The sequence below is a fragment of the Nerophis lumbriciformis genome, linkage group LG05, assembly GCF_033978685.3.
Source record: "Nerophis lumbriciformis linkage group LG05, RoL_Nlum_v2.1, whole genome shotgun sequence".
NCBI classification, from domain to species: Eukaryota; Metazoa; Chordata; class Actinopteri; order Syngnathiformes; family Syngnathidae; genus Nerophis; species Nerophis lumbriciformis.
Window position 1 is genome coordinate 4317501 of NC_084552.2, and position 24863 is coordinate 4342363.

The 24863-nt window shown below is 39.5% G+C and overlaps 1 protein-coding gene across 3 annotated transcripts in view; it reads left to right on the top strand.

Annotated features, from left to right (window-relative positions):
* Positions 1–24863, top strand: part of dock4b (dedicator of cytokinesis 4b) — a 470089-nt gene that overhangs the window by 262319 nt on the left and 182907 nt on the right. For all 3 annotated transcript variants that reach the window (XM_061961401.1, XM_061961402.1, XM_061961403.1), the window contains exons 18-19: positions 8660–8757; positions 8838–8921. In XM_061961401.1, the coding sequence (XP_061817385.1) occupies positions 8660–8757; positions 8838–8921 (182 nt within the window). The remainder of the gene's footprint in view (positions 1–8659; positions 8758–8837; positions 8922–24863) is intronic.

A 24863-nucleotide genomic window follows, 5' to 3' on the forward strand; every position in this document is an offset into this window, starting at 1 on the left:
AGGAGAAATGCGTACACCTGTACGCTTGTACAGTGTCACCACGCTCTGACGAAAGATTGTACGCCTCCTCTTTTATTTGGACTTTCCCTGATTACATGGCAACAGCTGTTTCTAAGGGAGGGGGGTCGTAAACAACCATTGCCCTTATCACTTAATTTATCCACTTAAATTGATTCATGATACAGATTTATACTATCAAATATATACTAACATCATAATACAGTCATCACACAAGATAATCATCAGAGTATGTACATTGAATTATTCACATTATTTACATTATTTAAAATCCGGGGGGTGGGATCTGGGGAGGGGGGGCGGGGGGGTAGGTTTGGTTGGTATCAGCACTTCAGTCATCAACAATTGCATCATCAGAGAAATGGACATTGAAACAGTGTAGGACTGACTTGGTAGGATATGTACAGCAAGTAGTGGACACAGAGAGAGAGGGAGATCAGAAAATATAAGAAAAAGTGTCTACATTTGATTATTTACATTTGATTATTTACAATCCGAAGAGGTATTATGTGGAAGTGAGGGTGTTAGTTTAGGGTTGTAGTTGCCTGGAGGTGTTCTTTTAGTGCGGTTTTGAAGGAGGATAGAGATGCCCTTTCTTTTACACCAGTTGGGAGTGCATTCCATATTGATGTGGCATAGAAAGAGAATGAGTTAAGACCTTTGTTAGATCGGAATCTGGGTCACCACGCTCTGACGGAAGATTGTACGCCTCCTCTTTTGTTTGGACTTTGCCTGATTACATGGCAACAGCTGTTTCTAAGGGCGGGGGGTCGTAAACAGCCATCGCCCTTATCACAAACAGTTCAAAGAAAAGGTCGTAAAACAGTTCAAAGAAAAAGTACCATTCAATCATTCTCAAAATAATCCTACTCATCTCACCATATGAAATATAACTTACTTCACCAATTAGTATTTATTTATTTATTTTTATTGTGATTACTTACGGAGTATATTGTGAATAAATTGAGAACAGGAAGTGAACAAAAGTTGTAGCAACTGTTATGTAAAAGAAAAGGGGTAGGATTAAAATAAGCCCTGCTTCTTCCTACTCCTTGTCGAACATGTTGAAAAGAGAAACTGGAAATTGTGATGTATCATGTTGTATGCACGCATGTTCCAAATAAACTCAAACTATTTCTTTGTCGTTTTGGATGAAAGTCAAAAGGAAGTCACTGTTACTTACCGTCAGGTTCAAACACTGATGACATCTATTAAACAGACAAAGAAGCAAGGAATTAAACAGAGACAGAATTAAATGTGGCTCAATTGAGGAGAAACGCGTACACCTGTACCCTTGCACAGTGTCACCACGCTCTGACGAAAGATTGTACGCCTCCTCTTTTATTTGGACTTTGCCTGATTATATGGCAACAGCTGTTTCTAAGGGAGGGGGGTCGTAAACAACCATTGCCCTTATCACAAACCGTACAAAGAAAAGGTCGTAAAACAGCTCAAAGAAAAAGTACCATTCATTCATTCTCAAAATAATCTTACTCATCTCATCATATGAAATATAACTTACTTCACCAATTATTATTTATTTATTTTTATTGTGATTACTTACGGAGTATATTGTGAATAAATTGAGAACAGGAAGTGAACAAAAGTTTTAGCAACTGTTATGTAAAAGAAAAGGGGTAGGATTAAAATAAGCTCTGCTTTTTCCTACTCCTTTTCGAACAAGTCGAAAAGAGGAACTGGAAATTGTGATGAATCATGTTGTATGCACGCATGTTCCAAATAAACTCAAACTCAAACTATTTTTTTGTCGTTTTGGATGAAAGTCAAAAGGAAGTCACTGTTACTTACCGTCAGGTTCAAACACTGATGACATCTTTTAAACAGACAAAGAAGCAAGGAATTAAACAGAGACAGAATTAAATGTGGCTCAATTGAGGACAAACGCGTACACCTGTACTCTTGTACAGTGTCACCACGCTCTGACGAAAGATTGTACGATTCCTCTTTTATTTGGACTTTGCCTGATTACATGGCAACAGCTGTTTCTAAGGGAGGGGGGTCGTAAACAACCATTGCCCTTATCACAAACCGTTCAAAGAAAAGGTCGTAAAACAGCTCAAAGAAAAAGTACCATTCATTCATTCTCAAAATAATCCTACTCATCTCACCATATGAAATATAACTTACTTCACCAATTATTATTTATTTATTTATTTTTATTGTGATTACTTATGGAGTATATTGTGAATAAATTGAGAACAGGAAGTGAACAAAAGTTTTAGCAACTGTTATGTAAAAGAAAAGGGGTAGGATTAAAATAAGCTCTGCTTTTTCCTACTCCTTTTCGAACATGTCGAAAAGAGGAACGGGAAATTGTGATGTATCATGTTGTATGCGCGCACGTTCAAAATCAACCCAAACTGCCGTTTTGGATGAAAGTCAAAAGGAAGTCACTGTTACTTACCGTCAGGTTCAAACACTGATGACATCTATTAAACAGACAAAGAAGCAAGGAATTAAACAGAGACAGAATGAAATGTGGCTCAGTTGAGGAGAAACGCGTACACCTGTACCCTTGCACAGTGTCACCACGCTCTGACGAAAGATTGTACGCCTCCTCTTTTATTTGGACTTTGCCTGATTACATGGCAACAGCTGTTTCTAAGGGAGGGGGGTCGTAAACAACCATTGCCCTTATCACAAACCGTTCAAAGAAAAGGTCTTAAAACAGTTCAAAGAAAAAGTACCATTCATTCATTCTCAAAATAATCCTACTCATCTCACCATATGAAATATAACTTACTTCACCAATTATTATTTATTTATTTATTTGTATTGTGATTACTTATGGAGTATATTGTGAATAAATTGAGAACAGGGAGTGAACAAAAGTTTTAGCAACTGTTATGTAAAAGAAAAGGGGTAGGATTAAAATAAGCTCTGCTTTTTCCTACTCCTTTTCGAACATGTCGAAAAGAAGAACGGGAAATTGTGATGTATCATGTTGTATGCGCGCACGTTCAAAATCAACCTAAACTGCCGTTTTGGATGAAAGTCAAAAGGAAGTCACTGTTACTTACTGTCAGGTTCAAACACTGATGACATCTTTTAAACAGACAAAGAAGCAAGGAATTAAACAGAGACAGAATTAAATGTGGCTCAGTTGAGGAGAAACGCGTACACCTGTACCCTTGTACAGTGTCACCACGCTCTGACGAAAGATTGTACGCCTCCTCTTTTATTTGGACTTTGCCTGATTACATGGCAACAGCTGTTTCTAAGGGAGAGGGGTCGTAAACAACCATTGCCCTTATCACAAACCGTTCAAAGAAAAGGCCGTAAAACAGTTCAAAGAAAAAGTAGCATTCATTCATTCTCAAAATAATCTTACTCATCTCATCATATGAAATATAACTTACTTCACCAATTATTATTTATTTATTTTTATTGTGATTACTTACGGAGTATATTGTGAATAAATTGAGAACAGGAAGTGAACAAAAGTTTTAGCAACTGTTATGTAAAAGAAAAGGGGTAGGATTAAAATAAGCTCTGCTTCTTCCTACTCCTTTTCGAACATGTTGAAAAGAGAAACTGGAAATTGTGATGAATCATGTTGTATGCGCGCATGTTCCAAATAAACTCAAACTCAAATTTTGTCGTTTTGGATGAAAGTCAAAAGGAAGTCACTGTTACTTACTGTCAGGTTCAAACACTGATGACATCTATTAAACAGACAAAGAAGCAAGGAATTAAACAGAGACAAAATTAAATGTGGCTCAATTGAGGAGAAACGCGTACACCTGTACCCTTGCACAGTGTCACCACGCTCTGACGAAAGATTGTACGCCTCCTCTTTTATTTGGACTTTGCCCGATTACATGGCAACAGCTGTTTCTAAGGGAGGGGGGTCGTAAACAACCGTTGCCCTTATCACTTAATTTATCCACTTAAATTGATTCATGATACAGATATATACTATCAAATATATACTAACATCATAATACAGTCATCACACAAGATAATCATCAGGGTATATACATTGAATTATTCACATTATTTACAATCCGGGGTGTGGGATATGGGGAGGGAAGGGGGGGAGGGGGGTAGGTTTGGTTGGTATCAGCACTTCAGTCATCAACAATTGCATCATCAGAGAAATGGACATTGAAACAGTGTAGGACTGACTTGGTAGGATATGTACAGCAAGTAGTGGACAGAGAGAGAGAGAGAGAGATCAGAAAATATAAGAAAAAGTGTCTACATTTGATTATTTACATTTGATTATTTACAATCCGAAGAGGTATTATGTGGAAGGGAGGGTGTTAGTTTAGGGTTGTAGTTGCCTGGAGGTGTTCTTTTAGTGCGGTTTTGAAGGAGGATAGAGATGCCCTTTCTTTTACGCCTGTTGGGAGTGCATTCCATACTGATGTGGCATAGAAAGAGAATGAGTGAAGACCTTTGTTGGATCGGAATCTGGGTCACCACGCTCTGACGAAAGATTGTACGCCTCCTCTTTTATTTGGACTTTGCCTGATTACATGGCAACAGCTGTTTCTAAGGGAGGGGGGTCGTAAACAACCATTGCCCTTATCACTTAATTTATCCACTTAAATCGATTCATGATACAGATATATACTATCAAATATATACTAACATCATAATACAGTCATCACACAAGATAATCATCAGAGTATATACATTGAATTATTCACATAGGTTTGGTTGGTATCAGCACTTCAGTCATCAACAATTGCATCATCAGAAAAATGGACATTGAAACAGTGTAGGACTGACTTGGTAGGATATGTACAGCAAGTAGTGGACACAGAGAGAGAGAGAGATCAGAAAATATAAGAAAAAGTGTCTACATTTGATTATTTACAATCTGAAGAGGTATTATGTGGAAGGGAGGGTGTTAGTTTAGGGTTGTAGTTGCCTGGAGGTGTTCTTTTAGTGCGGTTTTGAAGGAGGATAGAGATGCCCTTTCTTTTACGCCTGTTGGGAGTGCATTCCATACTGATGTGGCATGGAAAGAGAATGAGTTAAGACCTTTGTTAGATCGGAATCTGGGTCACCACGCTCTGACGGAAGATTGTGCGCCTCCTCTTTTATTTGGACTTTGCCCGATTACATGGCAACAGCTGTTTCTAAGGGCGGGGGGGTCGTAAACAGCCATTGCCCTTATCACAAACAGTTCAAAGAAAAGGTCGTAAAACAGTTCAAAGAAAAAGTACCATTCATTCATTCTCAAAATAATCCTACTCATCTCACCATATGAAATATAACTTACTTCACCAATTATTATTTGTTTATTTATTTGTATTGTGATTACTTATGGAGTATATTGTGAATAAATTGAGAACAGGGAGTGACCAAAAGTTTTAGCAACTGTTATGTAAAAGAAAAGGGGTAGGATTAAAATAAGCTCTGCTTCTTCCTACTCCTTTTCGAACATGTCGAAAAGAGGAACGGGAAATTGTGATGTATCATGTTGTATGCGCGCACGTTCAAAATCAACCTAAACTGCCGTTTTGGATGAAAGTCAAAAGGAAGTCACTGTTACTTACCGTCAGGTTCAAACACTGATGACATCTTTTAAACAGACAAAGAAGCAAGGAATTAAACAGAGACAGAATTAAATGTGGCTCAATTGAGGAGAAACGCGTACACCTGTACCCTTGTACAGTGTCACCACGCTCTGACGAAAGATTGTACGCCTCCTCTTTTATTTGGACTTTCCCTGATTACATGGCAACAGCTGTTTCTAAGGGAGGGGGGTCGTAAACAACCATTGCCCTTATCACTTAATTTATCCACTTAAATTGATTCATGATACAGATATATACTATCAAATATATACTAACATCATAATACAGTCATCACACAAGATAATCATCAGAGTATATACATTGAATTATTCACATTATTTACATTATTTACAATCCGGGGTGTGGGATATGGGGAGGGGGGGGGTAGGTTTGGTTGGTATCAGCACTTCAGTCATCAACAATTGCATCATCAGAGAAATGGACATTGAAACAGTGTAGGACTGACTTGGTAGGATATGTACAGCAAGTAGTGGACACACAGAGAGAGAGGGATCAGAAAATATAAGAAAAAGTGTCTACATTTGATTATTTACATTTGATTATTTACAATCCGAAGAGGTATTATGTGGAAGGGAGGGTGTTAGTTTAGGGTTGTAGTTGCCTGGAGGTGTCCTTTTAGTGCGGTTTTGAAGGAGGATAGAGATGCCCTTTCTTTTACACCTGTTGGGAGTGCATTCCATATTGATGTGGCATGGAAAGGGAATGAGTTAAGACCTTTGTTAGATCGGAATCTGGGTCACCACGCTCTGACGGAAGATTGTACGCCTCCTCTTTTATTTGGACTTTGCCTGATTACATGGCAACAGCTGTTTCTAAGGGCGGGGGGTCGTAAACAGCCATTGCCCTTATCACTTAATTTATCCACTTAAATTGATTCATGATACAGATATATACTATCAAATATATACTAACATCATAATACAGTCATCACACAAGATAATCATCAGAGTATATACATTGAATTATTCACATAGGTTTGGTTGGTATCAGCACTTCAGTCATCAACAATTGCATCATCAGAAAAATGGACATTGAAACAGTGTAGGACTGACTTGGTAGGATATGTACAGCAAGTAGTGGACACAGAGAGAGAGAGGGATCAGAAAATATAAGAAAAAGTGTCTACATTTGATTATTTACAATCCGAAGAGGTATTATGTGGAAGGGAGGGTGTTAGTTTAGGGTTGTAGTTGCCTGGAGGTGTTCTTTTAGTGCGGTTTTGAAGGAGGATAGAGATGCCCTTTCTTTTACACCTGTTGGGAGTGCATTCCATATTGATGTGGCATAGAAAGAGAATGAGTTAGATCGGAATCTGGGTCACCACATTCTGACGAAAGATTGTACGCCTCCTCTTTTATTTGGACTTTGCCTGATTACATGGCAACAGCTGTTTCTAAGGGAGGGGGGTCGTAAACAGCCATCGCCCTTATCACAAAAAAAAGGTCGTTAAACAGTTCAAAGAAAAGGTACCTGGAGGGGAGTCAGGCCCTGCTTCCTCTCCGCTTTGTAGATCTCGGGTCAAGACAAAACCTTCCTGTGGATTACGATAGAAGAAAGAAACCGACGCCTTCGTGTCGCTTCCCATCGTACACAGTGGAGTTTTACACGCCTTCTGCTTGGTAGGATCAAAGACAGCTTTTGTCCTCTCGCAGGGCGAGCTGAACTCAATGTAACACAACATTTTGTGATGAATTACCGTATTTTCCGCACCATAAGCCGCCCTGGGTTATAAGCCGCGCCTTCAATGAACGGCATATTTCAAAACTTTGTCCACCTATAAGACGCCCCGTGTTATAAGCCGCATCTAACTGCGCTAAAGGAATGTCAAAAAAACAGTCAGATAGGTCAGTCAAACTTTAATAATATATTAAAAACCAGCGTGATGTGGGCGCGCATGGAGTCGTATATCAACATGGACGGAGCTGCGTGAAAAAAGCCACCCGGCCTCTTCGCGTAAACTTACCTTAACCACTCGCTCATCTTTTCTTCATCCATCCATCCCTTCGAGTTAGCTTTTATGATGACGCCGGCTGGAAAGGTCTCTTTTGGCAAGGTCTTCCTTTTGAATATCACCATGGGTGGAAGTTTCTGGCCATTAGCATGGCAAGCTAGAACCACAGTGAAGGACGACTCCTCATTCCCTGTGGTGCGAATATTCACCGTACGTGCTCCCGTTGTATCCACAGTGCGGTTCACAGGAATATCAAAAGTCAGTGGAACCTCGTCCATGTTGATAATGTTCTCTGGCCGGATCTTTTTTTCAGCTATCTTGTTTTTACAATAAGTAGCCAGCTTTTCTTGAAAGTCTTTAGGCAGTTGCTGTGAAATAGTAGTCCGTGTGCGGATGGAGAGATTGCGTCTTTTCATGAACCGGAAACCTGTCGCTTAGTAGGAGCCATTTTGTGGTCTTTACAGATGTAAACACACAAAGGAAATGAAACGTAATATCCGCGCGCTTTTTCTTCTTCTACGGGGGCGGGTGGTTGCTTACAGTAGAAGAAGAAGCGCTTCCTGTTCTATGGGGGCGGGTGCTTACCTTGGCGGTTGCTTGCCGTAGAAGAAGAAGCACTTCCTGTTCTACGGGGAAAAAAGATGGCGGCTGTTTACCGTAGTTGCGAGACCGAAACCTTATGAAAATGAATCTTAATATTAATCCATATATAAAGCGCACCGGGTTATAAGCCGCACTGTCAGCTTTTGAGTAAATTTGTGGTTTTTAGGTGCGGCTAATAGTGCGGAAAATACGGTACTGTTGCTTTAACAAAAGCACACTGTGGGTTCTTTTGTCAAAAATCAGGTTTTTGACGTTTTTGTTTTTAACCTGAATTGAAAAGACTTCACGGCAGCCATGTTTTATTCATGCGTAGGGACGCGGGGAGATGCCTTCTTATCTCTTAACGTGAAAGACGTCAACCTTTGTTTGGATTCCCGTCACTTCGGGCGGCGTAATTGAAGGCGGCGGTGATGTTTCCCGCTCCCCGCCGAGGGGCGTAGTAGTGGTGATGTTACTTTGTGGCTTGTCACCTCACACATGTTTTATTTTTTTAGTTTTTACTCCTTCTCCTCAGGCGACATGCTGGACCTGTTGAAGTGGCGAGCGCACCCGGAGAGGATCAACGACAGCCTCTCCAAGCTGAAGGAGATCGACGGCTCGGAGATTGTCAAAGTAAGGACGCAGTTCTCACAGCCGGGGATTGATTATGGCTGGCTTGATCGACGCCTTTTCTTCTTCCTTTTTTGTGGCAGTTCCTACAGGACACCTTGGACACTCTTTTTGGCATCCTGGACGAGAGCTCCCAGAGATACGGACTCAAGGTGTTCGACTCGCTGGTAAGAACACCTGGGAGCCCGGTGAAGCAATCTCGCCACGGTCACGCCGCGCCGGCCACGAGAGCGATCTTTTATCTCGGCGCACGCGGCCGACGAGGCGAGAGGAGTGATGAAACGGTCTGGCGGGCTGACTCCTTTGTCTGCGTTTTGTGTGGTGTCCATCTGTTTGTCGAGGAAGAAATGAAAGAAACAGTGATGCACCATTGCGACCTGTTTATGAGGTCACTTGTTGCTAGGCAGAACTACCATACTGACACTTTATAATTTATTATCAACAGTAGTTTGTGCACGCCTTTCTTTTTGGATGGCTTTGGGATAGCTTTTTTTTAGGCTTTTAAAACATCGTAGTAGCAATGCTGGGGTTTCAGGTGGCTGATAAGGTTCGATGTGTTGAAGCGCAATGTTTTTTTCCCTTCTGGCGGAATGTTTGCAGAACATTTTGTGAGAATAGCATGCAAAGTGTCTTCCTCTGAAACCGTAAAGAAGTCCTACATGTGATGAAAAAATGAAAGAAACAGTGATGCACCATTGGTTCCTGTTTATGAGATCACTTGTTGCTAGGCAGAACTACCATACTGACCCTTTATAATTTATTATCAACTGTAGTTTGTGCACGCCTTTCTTTTCGGATGGCTTTGGGACATTTTTTTTTTTTTAGGCTTTAAAAAAAACATGGTAGCAATGCTAAGTTTTCAGGTGGCTGATAAGGTTCGATGTGTTGAAGCGCAATGTCTTTTTTTCCCTTCTGGTGGAATGTTTGCGGAACATTTTGTGCGGATAGCATGCAAAATGTCTTCCTCTGAAACCGTTAAGAAGTCCTACATGTGATGAAAAAATGAAAGAAACAGTGATGCACCATTGGTTCCTGTTTATGAGATCACTTGTTGCTAGGCAGAACTGCCATATTGACCCTGTATTATTTATTATCAACTGTAGTTTGTGCACGCCTTTCTTTTTGGATGGCTTTGGGATAGCTTTTTTTTTTTAGGCTTTTAAAACATCATTGTAGCAATGCTAGGTTTTCAGGTGGCTGATAAGGTTCGATGTGTTGAAGCGCAATGTCTTTTTTTCCCTCCTGGCGGAATGTTTGCAGAACATTTTGTGCGGATAGCATGCAAAATGTCTTCTCTGAAACATTGAAGAAGTCCTATATGAGATGAACAAATGAAAGAAACTGTGATGCACCATTGCTACCTGTTTATGAGGTCACTTGTTGCTAGGCAGAACTACCATACTGACCCTGTATTATTTATTATCAACTGTAGTTTGTGCACGCCTTTCCTTTTGGATGGCTTTGGGGCAGCTTTTTTTTTTTTAGGCTTTAAAAAAAACATCGTAGCAATGCTAAGTTTTCAGGTGGCTGATAAGGTTTGATGTGTTGAAGCGCAATGTTTTTTTCCCTTCTGGCGGAATGTTTGCAGAACATTTTGTGCGGATAGCATGCAAAATGTCTTCCTTTGAAACCGTAAAGAAGCCCTACATGTGATGAAAAAATGAAAGAAACAGTGATGCACCATTGCTACTAATTTATGAGGTCACTTGTTGCTAGGCAGAACTACCATACTGACCCTGTATTATTTATTATCAACTGTAGTTTGTGCACGTCTTTCTTTTTGGATGGCTTCGGGAAAGCTTTTATTTAGGCTTTTAAAACATCATAACAATGCTAGGTTTTCAGGTGGCTGATAAGGTTCGATGTGTTGAAGCGCAATGTCTTTTTTTCCCTTCTGGCGGAATGTTTGCAGAACATTTTGTGCGGATAGCATGCAAAATGTCTTCCTCTGAAACAGTGAAGAAGTCCTACATGAAATGAACAAATGAAAGAAATAGTGATGTACCAATACGACCTGTTTATGAGGTCGCTTGTTGCTAGGCAGAACTACCATAGTGACCCTGTAATATTTATTATCAACTGTAGTTTGTGCACGCCTTTCTTTTCGGATGGCTTTGGGACATTTTTTTTTTTTTAGGCTTTAAAAAAAAAATATTGTAGCGATGCTAAGTTTTCAGGTGGCTGATAAGGTTCGATGTGTTGAAGCGCAATGTCTTTTTTTCCCTTCTGGCGGAATGTTTGCAGAACATTTTGTGCGGATAGCATGCAAAATGTCTTCCTCTGAAACAGTGAAGAAGTCCTACACGAGATGAACAAATGAAAGAAATAGTGATGCACCAATGAGACCTGTTTATGAGGTCACTTGTTGCTAGGCAGAACTACCATACTGACCCTGTATTATTTATTATCAACTGTAGTTTGTGCACGCCTTTCTTTTCGGATGGCTTTGGGACAGTTTATTTTTTTGTATCCTTTAAAAAAAATATCGTAGCAGTGCTATGTTTTCAGGTGGCTGATAAGGTTCGATGTGTTGAAGCGGAATGTCTTTTTTCCCCTTCTGGCGGAATGTTTGCAGAACATTTTGTGCGGATAGCATGCAAAATGTCTTCCTCTGAAACAGTGAAGAAGTCCTACACAAGATGAACAAATGAAATAAATAGTGATGCACCAATGAGACCTGTTTATGAGGTCACTTGTTGCTAGGCAGAACTACCATACTGACCCTGTATTATTTATTATCAACTGTAGTTTGTGCACGCCTTTCTTTTCGGATGGCTTTGGGACATTTTTATTTTTTTAGGCTTTAAAAAAAACATGGTAGCAATGCTAAGTTTTCAGGTGGCTGATAAGGTTCGATGTGTTGAAGCGCAATGTCTTTTTTTCCCTTCTGGCGGAATGTTTGCAGAACATTTTGTGAGAATAGCATGCAACATGTCTTCCTCTGAAACAGTGAAGAAGTCCTACATGTGATGAAAAAATGAAAGAAACAGTGACGCACCATTGCGACCTGTTTATGAGGTCACTTGTTGCTAGGCAGAACTACCATACTGACCCTTTATAATTTATTATCAACTGTAGTTTGTGCACACCTTTCTTTTCGGATGGCTTTGGGACATTTTTATTTTTTTAGGCTTTAAAAAAAACATCGTAGCAATGCTAAGTTTTCAGGTGGCTGATAAGGTTCGATGTGTTGAAGCGCAATGTCTTTTTTTCCCTTCTGGCGGAATGTTTGCAGAACATTTTTGCGGCTAGCATGCAAAATGTCTTCCTCTGAAACAGTGAAGAAGTCCTACACGAGATGAACAAATGAAAGAAATAGTGATGCACCAATGCGACCTGTTTATGAGGTCACTTGTTGCTAGGCAGAACTGCCATACTGACCCTGTATTATTTATTATCAACTGTAGTTTGTGCACGCCTTTCTTTTCGGATGGCTTTGGGACATTTTGTTTTTTTGTATCCTTTAAAAAAAATATCGTAGCAGTGCTATGTTTTCAGGTGGCTGATAAGGTTCGATGTGTTGAAGCGGAATGTCTTTTTTTCCCTTCTGGCGGAATGTTTGCAGAACATTTTGTGCGGATAGCATGCAAAATGTCTTCCTCTGAAACAGTGAAGAAGTCCTACACAAGATGAACAAATGAAATAAATAGTGATGCACCAATGAGACCTGTTTATGAGGTCACTTGTTGCTAGGCAGAACTGCCATATTGACCCTGTATTATTTATTATCAACTGTAGTTTGTGCACGCCTTTCTTTTCGGATGGTTTTGGGATAGATTTTTTTTTTCAAGGCTTTTAAAACATCGTTGTAGCAATGCTGGGGTTTCAGGTGGCTGATAAGGTTCGATGTGTTGAAGCGCAATGTTTTTTTCCCTTCTGGCGGAATGTTTGCAGAACATTTTGTGAGAATAGCATGCAAAATGTCTTCCTCTGCAACAGTGAAGAAATCCTACACGAGATGAACAAATGAAAGAAACAGTGATGCACTATTGCTACCTGTTTATGAGGTCACTTGTTGCTAGGCAGAACTGTAATACGGACCTTGTATTATTTTTTAAATGTAGTTTTAACTGTAGTTTGTGCACAGCGTCTTTCCAATGGCTTTTTTTTTGTCTTAGGCTTGGAGTTTATTGTCCTAACAATGCTAGCAGAACATTTTGTGGTGGCTGATAATTTTGTGGTGGCTGATAAGGTTTGATGTGTTGAAGCGCAATGTCTTTTTTCCCTTCTCGCTTCTCGCGCAATGTTTGCAGAACATTTTGTGCAAATATCATGCAAAATGTCTTCCTCTGAAACTGTAAAGAAGTCCTACATGTGATGAAAAAATGAAAGAAACAGTGATGCACCATTGGTTCCTGTTTATGAGGTCACTTGTTGCTAGGCAGAACTGCCATATTGACCCTGTATTATTTATTATCAACTGTAGTTTGTGCACGCCTTTCTTTTCGGATGGCTTTGGGACAGTTTTTTTTTTTTAGGCTTTAAAAAAAACATGGTAGCAATGCTAAGTTTTCAGGTGGCTGATAAGGTTCGATGTGTTGAAGCGCAATGTCTTTTTTTCCCTTCTGGCGGAATGTTTGCGGAACATTTTGTGCGGATAGCATGCAAAATGTCTTCCTCTGAAACCGTAAAGAAGTCCTACATGTGATGAAAAAATGAAAGAAACAGTGATGCACCATTGGTTCCTGTTTATGAGATCACTTGTTGCTAGGCAGAACTGCCATATTGACCCTGTATTATTTATTATCAACTGTAGTTTGTGCACGTCTTTCTTTTTGGATGGCTTCGGGAAAGCTTTTATTTAGGCTTTTAAAACATCATAACAATGCTAGGTTTTCAGGTGGCTGATAAGGTTCGATGTGTTAAAGCGCAATGTTTTTTTTCCCCTAATGTATTATCAACTGTAGTTTGCGCACACCTATCTTTTCGGATGGCTTTGGGACATTTTTTTTGGCTTTAAAAAAAACATCGAAGCAATGCTAAGTTTTCAGGTGGCTGATAAGGTTTGATGTGTTGAAGCGCAATGTCTTTTTTTCCCTTCTGGCGGAATGTTTGCAGAACATTTTGTGCGGATAGCATGCAAAATGTCTTCCTCTGAAACAGTGAAGAAGTCTTACACGAGATGAAAAAATGAAAGAAACAGTGATGCGCCATTGCGACCTGTTTATGAGGTCACTTGTTGCTAGGCAGAACTGCCATATTGACCCTGTATTATTTATTATCAACTGTAGTTTGTGCACGCCTTTCTTTTTGGATGGCTTTGGGATTGCTCATTTTTTTAGGCTTTTAAAACATCGTAGTAGAAATGCTAGGTTTTCAGGTGGCTGATAAGGTTCGATGTGTCTTTTTTTCCCTTCTGGCGGAATGTTTGCAGAACATTTTGTGCGAATAGCACACAAAAAGTATTCCTCTGCAATAGTGAAGAAGTCTTACACGAGATGAACAAATGAAAGAAACTGTGATGCACCAATGCGACCTGTTTATGAGGTCACTTGTTGCTAGGCAGAACTTCCATATTGACCCTGTATTATTTATTATCAACTGTAGTTTGTGCACACCTTTCTTTTCGGATGGCTTTGGGAAAAAACATTTTTTTAGGCTTTAAAAAAAACATCGTAGCAATGCTAAGTTTTCAGGTGGCTGATAAGGTTCGATGTGTTGAAGCATAATGTCCTTTTTTCCCTTCTGGCGGAATGTTTGCGGAACATTTTGTGCGGATAGCATGCAACATGTCTTCCTCTGAAACAGTGAAGAAGTCTTACACAAGATGAACAAATGAAATAAATAGTGATACACCAATGCGACCTGTTTATGAGGTCACTTGTTGCTAGGCAGAACTGTAATACTGACCTTGTATTATTTTTTAAATGTAGTTTTAACTGTAGTTTGTGCACAGCGTCTTTCCAATGGCTTTTTTTGTCTTAGGCTTGGAATTTATTGTCCTAACAATGCTGGCAGAACATTTTGTGGTGGCTGATAATTTTGTGGTGGCTGATAAGGTTTGATGTGTTGAAGCGCAATGTCTTTTTTCCCTTCTCGCTTCTCGCGCAATGTTTGCAGAACATTTTGTGCAAATATCATGCAAAATGTCTTCCTCTGAAAACGTAAAGAAGTCCTACATGTGATGAAAAAAATGAAAGAAACAGTGATGCACCATTGGTTCCTGTTTATGAGGTCACTTGTTGCTAGGCAGAACTACCATACTGACCCTGTATTATTTATTATCAACTGTAGTTTGTGCACGCCTTTCTTTTTGGATGGCTTTGGGACAGTTTTTGTTTTTTTAAGGCTTTAAAAAAAATATCGTAGCAATGCTAAGTTTTCAGGTGGCTGATAAGGTTCGATGCGTTGAAGCGCAATGTCTTTTTTTCCCTTCTGGCGGAATGTTTGCAGAACATTTTGTGAGAATAGCATGCAACATGTCTTCCTCTGAAACCGTAAAGAAGTCCTACATGTGATGAAAAAATGAAAGAAACAGTGATGCGCCATTGCGACCTGTTTATGAGGTCACTTGTTGCTAGGCAGAACTACCATACTGACCCTGTATTATTTATTATCAACTGTAGTTTGTGCACACCTTTCCTTTTGGATGGCTTTAGGACAGTTTTTTTTTTTTTAGGCTTTAAAAAAAACATCGTAGCTGTGCTAAGTTTTCAGGTGGTTGATAAGGTTCGATGTGTTGAAGCGCAATGTCTTTTTTTCCCTTCTGGCGGAATGTTTGCAGAACATTTTGTGCGAATAGCATGCAACATGTCTTCCTCTGAAACAGTGAAGAAGTCCTACATGAGATGAACAAATGAAAGAAACAGTGATGCACCAATGAGACCTGTTTATGAGGTCACTTGTTGCTAGGCAGAACTACCATACTGGCACTTTATAATTTATTATCAACTGTAGTTTGTGCACACCTTTCTTTTTGGATGGCTTTGGGACAATTTTTTTTTTTTTAGGCTTTAAAAAAAACATCGTAGCAATGCTAAGTTTTCAGGTGGCTGATAAGGTTCGATGTGTTGAAGCGCAATGTCTTTTTTTCCCTCCTGGCGGAATGTTTGCAGAACATTTTGTGCGAATAGCATGCAACATGTCTTCCTCTGAAACAGTGAAGAAGTCCTATATGAGATGAACAAATGAAAGAAGCTGTGATGCGCCATTGGTTCCTGTTTATGAGGTCACTTGTTGCTAGGCAGAACTGCCATACTGACCCTGTATTATTTATTATCAACTGTAGTTTGTGCACGCCTTTCTTTTCGGATGGCTTTGGGATATTTTTTATTTTTTTGGGCTTTAAAAAAAACATCGTAGCATGCTAAGTTTTCAGGTGGCTGATAAGGTTCGATGTGTTGAAGAGCAATGTTTTTTTCCCTTCCCGCGGAATGTTTACAGAACATTTTGTGCGGATAGCATGCAAAATGTCTTCCTCTGCAATAGTGAAGAAGTCTTACACGAGATGAACAAATGAAAGAAACAGTGATGCACCAATGCGACCTGTTTATGAGGTCACTTGTTGCTAGGCAGAACTACCATACTGGCACTTTATAATTTATTATCAACTGTAGTTTGTGCACGCCTTTCTTTTTGGATGGCTTTGGGATAGCTTTTTTTTTAGGCTTTTAAAACATCGTAGTAGCAATGCTAGGTTTTCAGGCAGCTGATAAGGTTCGATGTGTTAAAGTGCAATGTCTTTTTTTCCCTTCTGGCGGAATGTTTGCAGAACATTTTGTGCGGATAGCATGCAAAAAGTATTCCTCTGCAATAGTGAAGAAGTCTTACACGAGATGAACAAATGAAAGAAATAGTGATGCACCAATGCGACCTGTTTATGAGGTCACTTGTTGCTAGGCAGAACTGCCATACTGACCCTGTATTATTTATTATCAACTGTAGTTTGTGCACGCCTTTCTTTTCGGATGGCTTTGGGACATTTTTTTTTTTTTTTAGGCTTTAAAAAAAAATATCGTAGCAGTGCTAAGTTTTCAGGTGGCTGATAAGGTTCGATGTGTTGAAGCGCAATGTTTTTTTCCCTTCTCGCGGAATGTTTGCTGAACATTTTGTGCAAATATCATGCAAAAAGTATTCCTCTGAAACAGTGAAGAAGTCCTACATGTGATGAAAAAATGAAAGAAACAGTGATGCACCATTGGTTCCTGTTTATGAGGTCACTTGTTGCTAGGCAGAACTGCCATATTGACCCTGTATTATTTATTATCAACTGTAGTTTGTGCACGCCTTTCTTTTCGGATGGCTTTGGGACATTTTTATTTTTTTAGGCTTTAAAAAAAACATCGTAGCAATGCTAAGTTTTCAGGTGGCTGATAAGGTTCGATGTGTTGAAACGCAATGTCTTTTTTTCCCTTCTGGCGGAATGTTTGCAGAACATTTTGTGCGGATAGCATGCAAAATGTCTTCCTCTGCAACAGTGAAGAAGTCTTACACAAGATGAAAAAATGAAAGAAACAGTGATGCGCCATTGCTACCTGTTTATGAGGTCACTTGTTGCTAGGCAGAACTGCCATATTCCCCTGTATTATTTTTTATCAACTGTAGTTTGTGCACGTCTTTCTTTTTGGATGGCTTCGGGAAAGCTTTTATTTAGGCTTTTAAAACATCATAACAATGCTAGGTTTTCAGGTGGCGGATAAGGTTCGATGTGTTGAAGCGCAATGTCTTTTTTTCCCTTCTGGCGGAATGTTTGCAGAACATTTTGTGCGGATAGCATGCAAAATGTCTTCCTCTGAAACAGTGAAGAAGTCCTACATGAGATGAACAAATGAAAGAAACTGTGATGTGCCATTGCGACCTGTTTATGAGGTCACTTGTTGCTAGGCAGAACTACCATACTGACCCTGTATAATGTGTTATCAACTGTAGTTTGCGCACACCTTTCTTTTCGGATGGCTTTGGGACATTTTTTTTGGCTTTAAAAAAACATCGTAGCAATGCTAAGTTTTCAGGTGGCTGATAAGGTTCGATGTGTTGAAGCACAATGTCTTTTTTTCCCTTCTGGCGGAATGTTTGCGGAACATTTTGTGCGAATAGCACACAAAAAGTATTCCTCTGCAATAGTGAAGAAGTCTTACCGGAGATGAACAAATGAAAGAAACTGTAATGCGCCATTGCGACCTGTTTATGAGGTCACTTGTTGCTAGGCAGAACTTCCATACTGACCCTGTATTATTTATTATCAACTGTAGTTTGTGCACACCTTACTTTTCGGATGGCTTTGGGACATTTTTTTATTTTTTTAGGCTTTAAAAAAAAACATCGTAGCAATGCTAAGTTTTCAGGTGGCTGATAAGGTTCGATGTGTTGATGCGCAATGTCTTTTTTTCCCTTCTGGCGGAATGTTTGCAGAACATTTTGTGCGGATAGCATGCAAAATGTCTTCCTCTGAAACAGTGAAGAAGTCTTACACAAGATGAACAAATGAAATAAATAGTGATACACCAATGCGACCTGTTTATGAGGTCACTTGTTGCTAGGCAGAACTACCATACTGACCTTGTATTATTTTTTAAATGTAGTTTTAACTGTAGTTTGTGCACAGCGTCTTTCCAATGGCTTTTTTTTTGTCTTAGGCTTGGAATTTATTGTCCTAACAATGCTGGCAGAACATTTTGTGGTGGCTGATAAGGTTTGATGTGTTGAAGCGCAATGTCGTTTTTCCCTTCTCGCTTCTCGCGCAATGTTTGCAGAACATTTTGTGGAAATAGCATGCAAAAAGTATTCCTCTGAAACAGTGAAGAAGTCCTACACGAGATGAACAAATGAAAGAAATAGTGATGCACCAATGCGACCTGTTTATGAGGTCACTTGTTGCTAGGCAGAACTTCCATACTGACCCTGTATTATTTATTATCAACTGTAGTTTGTGCACACCTTTCTTTTCGGATGGCTTTGGGACATTTTTTTTTTTTTTTTAGGCTTTAAAAAAAACATGGTAGCAATGCTAAGTTTTCAGGTGGATGATAAGGTTCGATGTGTTGAAGCACAATGTCTTTTTTTCCCTTCTGGCGGAATGTTTGCAGAACATTTTGTGCGAATAGCACACAAAAAGCAATAGTGAAGAAGTCTTACACGAGATGAACAAATGAAAGAAGCTGTGATGCACCAATGCGACCTGTTTATGAGGTCACTTGTTGCTAGGCAGAACTACCATACTGACCCTGTATTATTTATTATCAACTGTAGTTTGTGCACGCCTTTCTTTTCGGATGGCTTTGGGATAGCCTTTTTTTTTTAGGCTTTTAAACATCGTTGTAGCAATGCTAGGTTTTCAGGTGGCTGATAAGGTTCGATGTGTTGAAGCGCAATGTTTTTTTTTCCCTTCTGGCGGAATGTTTGCGGAACATTTTGTGCGGATAGCATGCAAAATGTCTTCCTCTGAAACAGTGAAGAAGTCCTACATGAGATGAACAAATGAAAGAAACAGTGATGCACCAATGCTACCAGTTTATGAGGTCACTTGTTGCTAGGCAGAACTACCATAGTGACCCTGTAATATTTATTATCAACTGTAGTTTGTGCACACCTTTCTTTTCGGATGGCTTTGGGACATTTTTTTATTTTTTTAGGCTTTAAAAAAAACATCGTAGCAATGCTAAGTTTTCAGGTGGCTGATAAGGTTCGATGTGTTGAAGCGCAATGTCTTTTTTTCCCTTCTGGCGGAATGTTTGCAGAACATTTTGTGCGGATAGCATGCAAAATGTCTTCCTCTGAAACCGTAAAGAAGTCCTACACGAGATGAACAAATGAAAGAAACAGTGATGCGCCATTGCGACCTGTATGTGAGGTCACTTGTTGCTAGGCAGAACTACCATAGTGACCCTGTAATATTTATTATCAACTGTAGTTTGTGCACACCTTTCTTTTCGGATGGCTTTGGGACAGTTTTTTTTTTTAAGGCTTTAAAAAAAATATCGTAGCAGTGCTAAGTTTTCAGGTGGCTGATAAGGTTCAATGTGTTGAAGCGCAATGTTTTTTCCCTTCTCGCAGAATGTTTGCAGAACATTTTGGGCGGATAGCATGCAAAATGTCTTCCTCTGAAACAGTGAAGAAGTCCTATATGAGATGAACAAATGAAAGAAACAGTGATGCACCAATGCTACCTGTTTATGAGGTCACTTGTTGCTAGGCAGAACTACCATACTGACACTTTATAATTTATTATCAACTGTAGTTTGCGCACACCTTTCTTTTCGGATGGCTTTGGGATAGTTTTTTTTTAGGCTTTTAAAACATCGTAGTAGCAATGCTGGGGTTTCAGGTGGCTGATAAGGTTCGATGTGTTGAAGCGCAATGTCTTTTATTCCCTTCTGGCGGAATGTTTGCAGAACATTTTGTGCGGATAGCATGCAAAATGTCTTCCTCTGAAACAGTGAATAAGTCCTATATGAGATGAACAAATGAAAGAAGCTGTGATGCGCCATTGCGACGTGTTTATGAGGTCACTTGTTGCTAGGCAGAACTACCATAGTGACCCGGTATTATTTATTATCAACTGTAGTTTGTGCACACCTTTCTTTTCGGATGGCTTTGGGAAAAAACATTTTTTTAGGCTTTAAAAAAACATCGTAGCAATGCTAAGTTTTCAGGTGGCTGATAAGGTTCGATGTGTTGAAGCGCAATGTCCTTTTTTCCCTTCTGGCGGAATGTTTGCAGAACATTTTGTGCGAATAGCACACAAAAAGTATTCCTATGCAATAGGGAAGACGTCTTACACGAGATGAACAAATGAAAGAAACTGTGATGCACCAATACGACCTGTTTATGAGGTCACTTGTTGCTAGGCAGAACTACCATACTGACCCTGTATTATTTATTATCAACTGTAGTTTGTGCACATCTTTCCTTTTGGATGGCTTTAGGACAGTTTTTTTTTTTTTAGGCTTTAAAAAAAATATCGTAGCAGTGCTAAGTTTTCAGGTGGCTGATAAGGTTCGATGTGTTGAAGCGCAATGTCTTTTTTTCCCTTCTGGCGGAATGTTTGCAGAACATTTTGTGCGGATAGCATGCAAAATGTCTTCCTCTGCAACAGTGAAGAAGTCTTACACGAGATGAAGAAATGAAAGAAACAGTGATGCGCCATTGCGACCTGTTTATGAGGTCACTTGTTGCTAGGCAGAACTACCATACTGACCCTTTATAATTTATTATCAACTGTAGTTTGTGCACACCTTTCTTTTCGGATGGCTTTGGGACAGTTTTTTTTAATTTTTTTAGGCTTTAAAAAAAACATCATAGCAATGCTAAGTTTTCAGGTGGCTGATAAAGTTCGATGTGTTGAAGCGCAATATCTTTTTTTCCCTTCTGGCGGAATGTTTGCAGAACATTTTGTGCGGATAGCATGCAAAATGTCTTCCTCTGAAACAGTGAAGAAGTCCTACACGAGATGAACAAATGAAAGAAGCTGTGATGCACCAATGCTACCTGTTTATGAGGTCACTTGTTGCTAGGCAGAACTACCATACTGACCCTGTATTATTTATTATCAACTGTAGTTTGTGCACGCCTTTCTTTTTGGATGGCTTTGGGACAGTTTTTTTTTTTTTAAGGCTTTAAAAAAAATATCGTAGCAGTGCTAAGTTTTCAGGTGGCTGATAAGGTTCGATGTGTTGAAACGCAATGTCTTTTTTTCCCTTCTGGCGGAATGTTTGCAGAACATTTTGTGCGGATAGCATGCAAAATGTCTTCCTCTGAAACAGTGAAGAAGTCCTACATGAGATGAACAAATGAAAGAAACAGTGATGCACTATTGCTACCTGTTTATGAGGTCACTTGTTGCTAGGCAGAACTACCATAGTGACCCTGTATTATTTATTATCAACTGTAGTTTGTGCACACCTTTCTTTTCGGATGGCTTTGGGATAGTTTTTTTTTAGGCTTTTAAAACATCGTAGTAGCAATGCTGGGGTTTCAGGTGGCTGATAAGGTTCGATGTGTTGAAGCGCATTGTCTTTTTTTCCCTTCTGGCGGAATGTTTGCAGAACATTTTGTGCGGATAGCATGCAAAATGTCTTCCTCTGAAACAGTGAAGAAGTCCTACATGAGATGAACAAATGAAAGAAACTGTGATGCACCATTGCGACCAGTTTATGAGGTCACTTGTTGCTAGGCAGAACTACCATAGTGACCCGGTATTATTTATTATCAACTGTAGTTTGTGCACGCCTTTCTTTTCGGATGGCTTTGGGACAGTTTTTTTTTTTTGGCTTTAAAAAAAATATCGTAGCAATGCTAAGTTTTCAGGTGGCTGATAAGGTTCGATGTGTTGAAGCGCAATGTCTTTTTTTCCCTTCTGGCGGAATGTTTGCAGAACGTTTTGTGCGAATAGCACACAAAAAGTATTCCTCTGCAATAGTGAAGAAGTCTTGCACGAGATGAACAAATGAAAGAAATAGTGATGCACCAATGCGAACTGTTTATGAGGTCACTTGTTGCTAGGCAGAACTACCATACTGACCCTGTATTATTTATTATCAACTGTAGTTTGTGCACACCTTTCTTTTCGGATGGCTTTGGGATAGCTTTTTTTTTAGGCTTTTAAAACATCGTAGTAGCAATGCTGGGGTTTCAGGTGGCTGATAAGGTTCGATGTGTTGAAGTGCAATGTTTTTTTCCCTTCTGGCGGAATGTTTGCAGAACATTTTGTGAGAATAGCATGCAACATGTCTTCCTCTGAAACCGTAAAGAAGTCCTACATGTGATGAAAAAATGAAAGAAACAGTGATGCACCATTGCTACTAGTTTATGAGGTCACTTGTTGCTAGGCAGAACTACCATACTGACCCTTTATAATGTATTATCAACTGTAGTTTGCGCACACCTTTCTTTTCGGATGGCTTTGGGACATTTTTTTTGGCTTTAAAAAAACATCGTAGCAATGCTAAGTTTTCAGGTGGCTGATAAGGTTCGATGTGTTGAAGCGCAATGTCTTTTTTTCCCTTCTGGCGGAATGTTTGCAGAACATTTTGTGCGGATAGCATGCAAAATGTCTTCCTCTGCAACAGTGAAGAAGTCCTACATGAGATGAACAAATGAAAGAAACAGTGATGCACCAATGCGACTTGTTTATGAGGTCACTTGTTGCTAGGCAGAACTACCATACTGACCCTGTATTATTTATTATCAACTGTAGTTTGTGCACACCTTTCTTTTCGGATGGCTTTGGGACATTTTTATTTTTTTAGGCTTTAAAAAAAACATGGTAGCAATGCTAAGTTTTCAGGTGGCTGATAAGGTTCGATGTGTTGAAGCGCAATGTTTTTTTCCCTTCTGGCGGAATGTTTGCAGAACATTTTGTGAGAATAGCATGCAACATGTCTTCCTCTGAAACCGTAAAGAAGTCCTACATGTGATGAAAAAATGAAAGAAACAGTGATGCGCCATTGCGACCTGTTTATGAGGTCACTTGTTGCTAGGCAGAACTACCATACTGACCCTGTATTATTTATTATCAACTGTAGTTTGTGCACGCCTTTCCTTTTGGATGGCTTTGGGACATTTTTTTTTTTTTTTTAGGCTTAAAAAAAAACATCGTAGCAATGCTAAGTTTTCAGGTGGCTGATAAGGTTCGATGTGTTGACGCGCAATGTCTTTTTTTCCCTTCTGGCGGAATGTTTGCAGAACATTTTGTGCGGATAGCATGCAAAATGTCTTCCTCTGAAACAGTGAAGAAGTCCTATATGAGATGAACAAATGAAAGAAGCTGTGATGCGCCATTGCGACCTGTTTATGAGGTCACTTGTTGCTAGGCAGAACTACCATACTGACCCTGTATTATTTATTATCAACTGTAGTTTGTGCACGTCTTTCTTTTTGGATGGCTTCGGGAAAGCTTTTATTTAGGCTTTTAAAACATCATAACAATGCTAGGTTTTCAGGTGGCTGATAAGGTTCGATGTGTTGAAGCACAATGTCTTTTTTTCCCTCCTGGCGGAATGTTTGCAGAACATTTTGTGCGGATAGCATGCAAAATGTCTTCCTCTGAAACAGTGAAGAAGTCCTACACGAGATGAACAAATGAAAGAAATAGTGATGCACCATTGCGACCTGTTTATGAGGTCACTTGTTGCTAGGCAGAACTACCATACTGACCCTGTATTATTTATTATCAACTGTAGTTTGTGCACACCTTTCTTTTCGGATGGCTTTGGGACATTTTTTTTTTTTTAAGGCTTTAAAAAAAATATCGTAGCAGTGCTAAGTTTTCAGGTGGCTGATAAGGTTCGATGTGTTGAAGCGCAATGTCTTTTTTCCCCTTCTGGTGGAATGTTTGCAGAACATTTTGTGCGGATAGCATGCAAAATGTCTTCCTCTGAAACAGTGAAGAAGTCCTACACGAGATGAACAAATGAAAGAAATAGTGATGCACCAATGAGACCTGTTTATGAGGTCACTTGTTGCTAGGCAGAACTACCATACTGACCCTGTATTATTTATTATCAACTGTAGTTTGTGCATGCCTTTCTTTTCGGATGGCTTTGGGACAGTTTATTTTTTTGTATCCTTTAAAAAAAATATCGTAGCAGTGCTATGTTTTCAGGTGGCTGATAAGGTTCGATGTGTTGAAGCGGAATGTCTTTTTTCCCCTTCTGGCGGAATGTTTGCAGAACATTTTGTGCGGATAGCATGCAAAATGTCTTCCTCTGAAACAGTGAAGAAGTCCTACACAAGATGAACAAATGAAATAAATAGTGATGCACCAATGAGACCTGTTTATGAGGTCACTTGTTGCTAGGCAGAACTACCATACTGACCCTGTATTATTTATTATCAACTGTAGTTTGTGCACGCCTTTCTTTTCGGATGGCTTTGGGACATTTTTTTTTTTTTGTTAGGCTTTAAAAAAAATATCGTAGCAGTGCTAAGTTTTCAGGTGGCTGACAAGGTTCGATGTGTTATAGCGCAATGTTTTTTTTTCCCTTCTGGCGGAATGTTTGCAGAACATTTTGTGCGGATAGCATGCAAAATGTCTTCCTCTGAAACAGTGAAGAAGTCTTACACAAGATGAACAAATGAAATAAATAGTGATACACCAATGCGACCTGTTAATGAGGTCACTTGTTGCTAGGCAGAACTACCATACTGACCTTGTATTATTTTTTAAATGT